Below are 10,710 nucleotides of genomic sequence, written 5' to 3'. Positions count from 1 at the left end.
GGTCGACCGACCCAGATGACCACCTTGGCAAGTTCGACAATGCTGCAACCCTTCACGAGTACACGAATGGCGTTAAATGCTAAGTCTTCCTCACTACCTTATCCGGCTCGGCTCAGCGTTGGTTTCGAAGATTTCCAGACGGGTCGATCCAGAGCTTTAAGGACTTCAGGACAGTTTTTCTCCACCACTTCGCGAGTAGCCGACGCTATCAGAAGACCAGCGTCAGTCTGTTCTCTATGAAGCAGGGGCTGAGAGAAACCCTGCGGGCCTACATTCAACGCTTTAACCAGGCGACCATGGACATCCCCACGGTCTCATCTGAGACTATGATGCATGCTTTCACTCAGGGACTCATGGGCGGGGACTTATTCCGCTCGCTCATCAGGAAGCCATCCCACGATTACGACCATATGTTAAAGAAGGCCAGTGAATACATTAATGTGGAGGAGGCTCAGGCGGCTCGAAGGAAAGAAGCGCCATCAGAGCCAGGCGCGCATGCTGAACGAAGGCCGCCAACCAGCAACCAGCCTCCTAGAGGGCCCCGAGCCGATGTGGTACGACCACATCATGAGGCAAGGCCACACGCCGTCCAACACGTAGCTGCTGAATGGCCAAGGCCTAAGGGAAAGATATGGACTCCTATGTTCTGTACCTTTCATCAGTCTGCCACCCATAACACCCGAGACTACCGCGGAGTTCTTACGGTCGCTCAGACGACTCTCAGAGTTATCGCCGTCGATCGCCTTCCCCCAAACTGCGATACCGATGGCCGAGTATCGGACGACAAGGAGAGATCAGGCGGTCACCTGAGCGGCGGCATCAGCATCAGGACGACCACACCCCAGCTTCGCGCAGACAAGTCGGGCACTCCAGTAGGGAGGAGGAGAACAGGAGTAATGTCGCTCAGGGAGAGATCAACATCATCGCCGGTGGGCCGACCAGCGGTGACTCCAACCGAGCTCGCAAGACGTACGCGCGACGTCTGGAAATTCACGCAGTAGGCTGCAGCCAAGAAAGGGCAAACGGACCAGAGATCAGCTTCGGTCCCAGAGACTTAGAGGGAATCAAAGTGCTGCATGACAACGCCCTCATTATCCGAGCGATAATTGCTAACTACACAATCCACCGCATATTTATTGATACAGGGAGTTTGGTCAGCATCATCTTCAAAAAGGCTTTCGATCAACTCCACATAGACCGGACCGAGCTACTGCCGATGACAACTCCTCTGTACGGGTTTACCAGTAATGAGGTCCAGCCGATCGGTCAGATAAAGCTGGCCATATCCCTAGGAGAAGAGCCGCTCTGGAGAACAAGGACGACTATCTTCATCGTTGTAGACGCCCCATCCGCTTACAACGTCATATTGGGCCGACCACCCCTTAATGAGTTCCAAGCAGTCGTCTCAACATTTTGCCGGAAAATTAAATTCCCGGTTGAAGATCGGGTCGGAGAAGTCAAAGGGGATCAGCTGGCTGCTTGGCGCTGCTACGTCGAGATGGTAAAGGCGGAGGCTAAGTCAGCCCGAAAGGCCCCTCGGATCAAGGTAAACACCATAACTGAGAAAACTCCTACCTTAGTTTATGAAGAAAAGGAGGAAGTACAGATACATCCTTGCCGACCAGAGGCGACGACTTTCATAGCATCTGATATGGGAGCCGATCAGAAAGCTAAGCTAATCAGCTGCCTCCAGCAGAACCATGATGTCTTCGCATGGTCAACACACGAGCTGCTCGATATCTCCCCTAGCGTCGCGCAGCATGAACTTCATGTCTGATCAGATGCTCGACCAGTAAAGCAAAGAGAAAGATATTTCATCACCGAGAAGAATCAGATTATTCGAGCGGAGGTCGAGAAGCTATTGGAGGTCGACCACATACGGGAGGTCCAGTTCTCAAGCTGGCTAACGAACGTAGTACTTGTCTCCAAGCCGAACAACAAGTGGAGGGTTTGCATTGACTTCCGGGACCTGAACAAAGAATGCCCGAAGGACTTCTATCCCCTACCTAGAATCGATCAGATGGTGGACTCGACCGCCGGGTGCGAACTGATATGCATGCTGGATGCATATCAGGGATACCATCAGGTGCCGCTCGCCCGAGAAGATCAGGAGAAGGTGAGCTTCATCACGGTAGACGACACCTATTGCTACAACGTAATGCCGTTCAACTTAAAGAACGCCGGGGCCACGTACCAGCGGCTCATGAATAAAGTGTTCCGGAAGTAGATTGGACGGAATATGGAGGTGTACGTCGACGACATACTTATTAAATCCTTTCAAGCTACTGACCTCTGCGCAGACATCAAAGAAACCTGCCAAACACTCCGATCGTACGAGATCAAGCTGAACCCGGGCAAGTGCCTGTTCAGCGCGAAGAGCGGGAAATTTTTGGGCTATATAGTTAACGAGCGGGGTATCGAGGCGAACCCTAGCAAAGTAAATGCACTACAAGATATGCCACCTCCAAGGAATTTGAAGGAAGTTCAGCGCCTCACCGGTCGGATAACGGCCTTATCCCGATTCATCTCTAAGATGGTCGACCGGAGTCTACCTTTCTTCAAGATCTTGCGCCGAGCCACCAAGTTCCAGTGGGATGAGGAGTGCGATCGAGCGTTTGAAGAGCTCAAGCCTATCTCAATGCACTACCGGTACTAGCCAAGCCAGTCGTCGGAGAGCCCCTCAGGATCTATCTGTCTTCGACCGAGCATGCGATCGGCTCAGCCCTTGTAAGGTCTAACGGCGAGGAGCAGCCGGTGTATTTCTTGAGCCATATTCTAAAAGATGTCGAATCCCGCTATATCTGTCTCAAGAAACTTGCCTTCGCATTGGTGCTCGCCGCTCAGAGACTCCTCCCGTATTTCCTGGCGCATACGACCATTGTCATGACTAACAGCCCGTTGGGAAGAGTGCTTCTCAATCCGGAGGCGTTTGGGAGACTGATAAAATGGACCACGGAACTCAACGAATTCGATATTCAGTATCAGCCACGAACGACTATCAGAGCGCAGTCTTTGGCAGACTTTGTCACCGAAGTACAGAATCCCGAGCCTGAGGCCACTTGGAAGGTATTCGTGGATGGGTCGTCTACTCGGCAAGGAAGCGGAATGGATATACTGCTAATCTCCCCCCCAGGAAGAGCGGATGCGTCTGTCCGTTCAGTTAGATTATCGGCGACCAACAATGAAGCAGAGTACGAGACATTAATAGTTGGTATACAAGCAGCTTGGCATGTGGGAGCTGTCAAAGTCCTTATCCACTCAGATTCCCAGTTGGCAGCTTAGCAACTAAGCAGAGCATTCGAGATCAATAATGCTTGGCTCAGGCTCTACGCTGATGCTTTCGAAAAACTGAAGGCCAGCTTCCACAAAGTCATTATACGCAAAATCCCCCACTCGGAAAATCTGGCAGTGGACGAGCTGGCCAAGCTAGCAAGCTCAATAACGCCTATTGTCATCCAGCAACCGATCGAGCAGATATCCTTAGTGGTGTATATCGATCAGATGGAAGGGCTCACATTCCCAGATGATTGGAGGACGGTGTTAATCGAATTCTTGCGAACAGGATTTGTGCCGACCGATCGTGAAGGAGCACACACACTTAGGAGAAGGGCGGGGAGATTTACGCTGATCGGGGATCAGTTGTACAAGAAAGCCTTCTCCCGACCTCTACTCAAGTGCGTTAGCCCGGAAGATGTTGATTACATTCTGAAGGAAGTACACCAAGGATCCTGCGGAAGGCACCCGGGCGGCCGCTCACTGACATGAAAGATTCTGTTGGCAGGATACTTTTGGTCAACTCTCTAGGAAGATGCCACTCGGATAGTGGCAACCTGCCTATCCTGCCAGAGGTACCATAACTCTTCTCACCGGCCTACGGAAGAGATGAAGTCGTCCGTGGTGTCCTGCCCGTTCGACCAGTGGGGAATGGACATCGTAGGATCGTTCCCAATGGCGATCGGACAACGGAAATTCCTACTTGTGGCAATCGACTACTTCTCCAAGTGGGTCGAGGCCGAGCCGCTGGCAAGGATAACCGAGTAGATGGTCAAAAAGTTTATTTGGCAGCACATCATCTATCGATTTGGCATCCTGCGTCGACTCATCTCGGACAACGGAAGGCAGTTCGTTGGCCAGCAACTAAGAGAATGGTGCAGAGGGTACGACATCCATCAGGACTTCACCTCCGTAACATACCCCCAGAGCAACAGACAAGAGGAACGCCAATCGGGAGATCTTACGAATACTTCGAGTTCGGCTCGACCATATAGGAGGCAGCTGGGTAGACGAGCTCTTGGGAGTCCTATGGGTGATTCGCAAGACTCCAAAGGAGGGAACAGGAGTAACCCCGTTTCACTTGGTGTATGGAGGAGAAGCAGTCATCCCGGTAGAGGTGGGGGTGGCGTCCGATCGGGTGCAGCGATACGATGAGGATAACGCCGAGCGGAGACAGCTGGAGTTGGACTTAGTCGACGAAGCATGCGCCAAGGCTGCCGTGTAGCTAACATCCTACCGACAAAGGATGCGTTAGAACTACAATCGACGAGTGATACCTAGATCTTTTCTGGTAGGCGATCTCGTATGGAAGAAGGTGAAGCCGGTCGGCGACATCACCAAGCTAGAGGATCCCTGGGCCAGACCTTTCAAAGTCGTGGAGAAGCTCTGCTTAAGCGCTTACTATCTGGAGGACGAGGACGGACGGCGGCTCGAACGCCCTTGGAGCGCGAACCATCTCCAGCCGTATCGAACTTGCTGAAAGGTGCGCTGATGCAATCAATATTGTGTCTCCTATGTTCTTGTCCCTTTCAAAATTACAGGACTGAATCAAAGGCAAAGGTTATCAAAATTACTGTCGAATGGCAAATTTAAAGTTGAAGACCGTCGAGCGGCGACGTTAAACCCCAGGGTCGGAGTGGCGACCATAAATACCCCGCACTGAAGACCGTCGAGCGGCGACGTTAAACCCCAAATGCAGAGCAGCGACCATAAATACCTCGTACTGAAAACCGTCGAGCGGTGACGTTAAACCCCAGAGTTGAAGCGGCGACTATAAAAACCCCGCTCGGAAGATCGTCGAGCGGCGACGTTAAACCCCATAGTTGAAGCGACGACTATAAAAACCCCGCTCAGAAGACCGTCGAGCGGCGACGTTAAACCCCAGAGTCGAAGCGGCGACGTTAAAAACTCCACTCGGAAGACCGTCGAGCGGCGATGTTAAACCCCATAGTTGAAGCGACGACTATAAAAACCCCGCTCGGAAGACCGTCGAACGGTGATGTTAAACCCCAGAGTTGAAGTGACGACTATAAAAACTCCGCTCGAAAGACCGTCGAGCGGTGACGTTAAACCCCAGAGTCGAAGTGACAACTATAAAAACCCCACTAGGAAGATCGTCAAGCGGCGACGTTAAACCCCAGAGTCGAAGCTGCGACTATAAAAATCCCACTCGGAAGATCGTTGAGCGACGACGTTAAACTCCAGGGTCGTGATAAGATCGAGTATCGCGATAGAGGGGGGGTGAATATCGCTTCTTTTTAAAAACTATTCTTTTTGTATTTAAATCAAAGTCGTGCACAGCGGAAAGTAAATAGAGACACAAATGTTTTACTTCGTTCGGAGCCTAGCTCGACTCCTACTCAAAGGCCCGCGGTCCTTGACCGCACCGATGGGCAATCACTATATTTCTTCTTTTCGAAATCCTTCGAAAAGAAGAAAATCGTACAAGTATGAGCAAGATAGTAACACCCTACTATCTTGCTTAAGTTAAATACAATGCAAGCAAAAAGTAAAGTTATACCGACAAGAAGATTGAAAGACAAAGCTTGTGGTCGGCACTTCCGGGCAATGTGGCTTGCTGAATTAACGAAGACGTGTAGCTCAAATTGCTTGTAGAACAGAGTTTTGGTTGATCAGAAAGTTATTCTTGGCCTCTGACTTCGAGCCTCAATTTATAGGTGCACTGAGGTTCGGTCGACCGATCCCTCTGTTCGGTCGACCGAACCAGCTCCGATCACCCACAGCTAGATTATGATGCTGGCTCGAATCTCTGGCATTAATTGGGCTTTAAGGGTTCGGTCGACCGATCCCCTTGTTCGGTCGACCGAACAGGCTCCTTCCCTGTTCGTCGAGATTTACCGTGTTCTGCATTTACTGCGTCATTAATATTGATCGTTCGGTCGACCGATCAGCTTAACTTCCTTTTGCTTCTGATCGTTGCTGACATAACTGATCTGTGCTGAGTCAACTTGGTTCGGTCGACCGATCCCTCTGTTCGGTCGACCGATCCCTCTGTTCGGTCGACCGATCCGGCTATACCTGCAACACAGAGTTAAGCAAAGTATCCCTGCAACACAAAGGTTAGAACAGTAATATATAAACCATGAGTAATATAAAGACAGTAGGACTGTCTTGATCTCAACTTGGAAACCTTCCCGGTTTCTTCAGTTGGATCAGCGACCTTAGGTTGTTCCCTTTGGGAACCCGACCTCACTGTCGCTCCTCCAGTTGTTTACCTCAACTTACCTGCCAAACACAGTCCTCCAGACCTGTTTGGACTTTTGCCTGCTCAGTATCTGATCGCTCAATCTACTAAGACTTTTCCTGCAATACTACATTAGCCAACAGTAATAATAGTAATACAGAATACAATGATAAACCTAAACCTAGATTTACCGAGATCCGCTGGTCCGGTCGACCGCGCGCGGTCGACCGGAAACCATCCGATCAACCTTGCTTGGAGTTCACTCCTCCAAGACTTCTCGTTACCTAGGGTTACCACCCATAGGATTTTCTCCACTTGGCTTCACTCACCAAGACTCAGTATTCGGCTACCCAGGGATCAAGTCCTCTAGACCTATCCACCTGGCTTCCATGACATACCGAGATTTCCCTTACCTAGCCTACAACTAGGACTCAGTATTCGGCTACCCAGGGATCAAGTCCTCCAGACCTATCCACCTGGCTTCCACGATATACCGAGATTTCTCTCCTTGCCTAGCCTACAACTAGGACTTCCCTAGATCAAGTTCCATACATACTTAAGCATACTTAAACATATTTATCTGACATTAAAACCTTAGAGGTCGATTGCACCAACAATCTCTCCCTTTTTGATGTTTGACAAATATGTTTAAGTTAGGTCAATTCAAAAAGATTTAGATTTCTAACTTAAACCCTTCTTCTCCCCCTTTTGTCATACAACAAAAAGAACTCTTCATAAATGACTTTAATTGCTAAGGATTCCTAAGTTTTGCACCAACAATGATGGAATACTTTTTAAATATTGTCAGGATATGCCTAAGGTATTCCCTCAACCATTTGATGTATAATAGAGTTTTCAAAAATGAGTCATAGAGATTTTGAAAAAGCCTAATTCCATTAAAAAATTGAGTAAATTTGCAGTATCTTTTTCAAAATAGTTTTGAAGAATGCACTAAGTAAAATCTCTCAAGAATATGTTTCAAAAAATATTCCAAGACTTAAAGTTTTTTTTTTTTGTTGCAAAAACAAGATATAGAAGTTTTAATGCTTGCAAAAATTTCTTATAATTTCTTTCAAAAATATTTTTCTTATGTACTAAGTAATTTTTTTTTATTTGCAAAGAATATTTCAAAGTATGAAGCATAAAGTTGTAGAGGAATTTTCAAAGTATTTTTCAAGCTATGATTTTTCAAAAAGTATGAGTTTGAAAAATATGATTTTGAAAAGATAATGCTTGAAGAATAATTTTGTAATAATAATTTTCGTTAACAAAAAATTGATTAAGAGATTTTAAGATTAAAAAAGTTTTATCAAACAATTTTCAAAGAGTATTTTGAAACATTTTTCAAAATATGTTTTCAGAAAATATGTCCTACAATCAAGTCTCTCCCCCTTAACTAGACACTATTTTTAGATATCCTTGTTACCCACAAGGAAGACTTTTTTATGTGTGTCTAAGGGTCACGATTGACTTAAGGTTCTAAAGACTTAGGCAGTGAATAACAATAATTTATATATAATACACCCAATCAATCATCAATCAAAATTTGAAAATAATTCTTAAGAAAATAGATATATAAGTTTTCAAAACATGTTTAAAATAATTTTAAATTTTAATTCTCTTAGCATCTCACCCATTCTAAATTTTCAAGTATGGTAATCCTATAATTGTGTGAGATGTCTTTATTGATTATGAATTATTATTAATTTCTTAGGAATTAGGTAAAGATTTTAGGATAAAAATTTAATTTTGTTTAAGGTTAAAGTACTTTACTTGTTGATTAAAGTTAAGATTTCAAGTTGAAATTTATTAAGAATTAATTAAGTGTATTAAGTTTTAATAATTTTAATTAAGTTTTAATAATTTTAATTAAGTTTTTTAAATAATTTTAATTAAGTTTTTAAATAATTTTAATTAAGTTTTTAAAATAATTTTAATTAAATTTAGGTTTGAATTAAGTTAGATTTGAATTAAGTTAGGCTTGACTTAGGTTTGAATTAAGTTAGGCTTGAATTAGGTTTGAATTAAGTTTGAATTAAGTTAGGCTTGAATTAAGTTAGGCTTGAATTAGGTTTGAATTAAGTTTGAATTAAGTTAGGTTTGAATTAAGTTAGGCTTGAATTAGGTTTGAATTAAGTTTGAATTAAGTTAGGTTTGAATTAGGTTTGAATTAAGTTAGGCTTGAATTAGGTTTGAATTAATTAGAATTGAAGAGGTTATTGAACCCATGTTAGATTCAAACTTAGCTTTGGGTTAATCAAGCAGGCGTCCTAAGGTTAAGTTTCAGTTCAGTGGCGAGGCATATGACCTACTTGAATATCATTAGACCACTTGCTGAAGACTTTCCAAACTGTTCCTGCCCAAAAAACTTAATACTAAATTTTGGTCTAACTAGCCCATGTTTGACTGGGGTAGCTTCGGTCAGATCCACTAAGTCTAGTGCACCAGGTAGAATTCCATATTCATCCTAGACATGCCTTCGACAAAGTTTCCTTGACGTACTATCTGTTGGTTGCTACTCGGAAAGCCTAGAGGTTCCACTGTACAAAAATTTTGTACAAAGGTCTGAACCTTTTCCTAGCTACCATGTGTTCTTTTAAATTAAATTTTGGATCGCCTGCGGAACTTAACACGTTTGATCCAAAACTTAATCTATTCGTTCTTTTAGGTTTTGACTTGGGTCTCCTACGGAACTTAACACGTTCAACCCAAATCACCTTAAGTTATTAATTCCATTAAATATTAATTTCCATAATTGGTTCCCAGTACTGACGTGGCGAGGCACATGGCCTTCTTGGATATGGGAGCAACCACCACCGACTAGACAAAACCTTTTATGGAAAGCTAATATTTAATTTCCTAAAATAACTTTAGGTTAACCGAAAAGAACAATCAAATCACAAGGAAAAAGAAAACAAAAGAACACAACATCGAAAAACATATTCGAAATACTAGAATCGCATGCCTCTTGTATTTGGTATTATTTCCAAAAATAACTAGTATGATGCGGAAAGAAAAATTACTAGTTATACCTTTTAGAAAGACCTCTTGATCTTCTACCGTATTCCTCTTCTAACCTCGGACGTTGTGTGGGCAACGATCTTCCGAGATGAGAAACCACCAAAGCACCTTCTTCTCCTTTCTTTAAGTTTCGTCCAAGCACTATGCTTCCAAGAGATGAAGATCTTTTTCCACCAATCAAGCTCCAAGGGATGTAAGCTTTCTCTCCTTCTTCTCCAAGCTAAAATCCGGCCACCACTTGATCTTCAAGGAGGAAGAGAGGTCCGGCCACAAGATGGAGAGAAGAGAAAGGAAGGAGGCCGGCCACACCAAGGAAGAAAAGAGGGAGAAAATAATAGAGGTTGTTCACCATGAAGCCTTCTCTACCCCCTCTTTTATAATCCTTGGTCTTGGCAAATAAGGAAATTTAATTAAAAACTTCCTTAATTCTTTTGTCATGAAAAGGAAAAATTTATTTTAATTAAAATAATTTTTCTTCTCACTTAAACATGGCCGGCCACTTATTTCCTCAAATCAAGGAGAGTTTTAATTAAACAAGAATTAAAACTTCCTAATTTGTTTCCAGAAATTTATAAAAATTTCTCCAATAATTTTATCCCTTCATGATTGGTTTATAAAAAGGAAATTTAATAAATTAAAATCTTTCTTTTAAATATGTGGATAAAAAGAAAGTTATCTCTAAAATTAAAATCTCTTTTAATCTACAAATAAGGAAAGATATCAAATCTTTTGTAGAAACTTATAAAAGAGAATATTTAATTTTAAACTCTCTTTTAAATCATGAACATGATTAAAAGGAAAGTTTTCTTAAAATTTAAAATCCTCCTTTAATCAACAAATAAGGAAAGATTTCAAATTTTAAACTCTCTTTAAACATGTAGATGATTTACAAATAAGGAAAGTTTTTACCAAAATTAAAACCATCCTTTTAAACTACAAATAAGGAAAGAGATTAATCTCTTCTCTTAATCTTTGTAGAAAGCTATAAAAGGACATTTTTAATTTTAAACTCTCTTTAAAATCATGATATCCACATAAGAAATAATTTTAATAAAATCCTTTTAATATTCTAGTGGCCGACCACCTAAGCTTGGGACCCAAGCTTTGGCCACCTATACAGCTCATCCACTTGGACTTGGCGGCCCTAGCTTGGGTTCCAAGCTAGCTTGGCCGGCCCCATTGGATGGGTAAGAAGGTGGGTATGCGGTGGG

General features: G+C 43.7%; 1 protein-coding gene across 1 annotated transcript; it reads left to right on the top strand.

Moving 5' to 3' along the window:
• Positions 1-2,239: 2,239 nt before the first annotated feature.
• Positions 2,240-4,041, top strand: LOC122022872. The gene is made up of 4 exons (XM_042580984.1): positions 2,240-2,414; positions 2,657-3,227; positions 3,324-3,714; positions 3,805-4,041. Exons 1-4 carry the CDS (start codon positions 2,240-2,242, stop codon positions 4,039-4,041), a joined length of 1,374 nt encoding a protein of 457 aa, XP_042436918.1.
• Positions 4,042-10,710: the final 6,669 nt, after the last annotated feature.

Source organism: Zingiber officinale, chromosome 9B (genome assembly GCF_018446385.1).
Source record: "Zingiber officinale cultivar Zhangliang chromosome 9B, Zo_v1.1, whole genome shotgun sequence".
Lineage (NCBI taxonomy): Eukaryota > Viridiplantae > Streptophyta > Magnoliopsida > Zingiberales > Zingiberaceae > Zingiber > Zingiber officinale.
Note: the sequence above shows the minus strand (reverse complement) of the source record. Positions and strands in the feature narration are given on the sequence as shown.

What these genes read in the sequence shown, in the direction of transcription:
- LOC122022872 (XM_042580984.1), top strand. Translation starts at nt 2,240, where the DNA reads ATGGAGGTGTACGTCGACGACATACTTATTAAATCCTTTCAAGCTACT. An exon ending in GTTGGTATACAAGCAGCTTG is followed by an intron (nt 3,228 to 3,323) that starts GCATGTGGGAGC and finishes TGCTTGGCTCAG; the next exon opens with GCTCTACGCTGATGCTTTCG. An exon ending in TTGATTACATTCTGAAGGAA is followed by an intron (nt 3,715 to 3,804) that starts GTACACCAAGGA and finishes TCAACTCTCTAG; the next exon opens with GAAGATGCCACTCGGATAGT.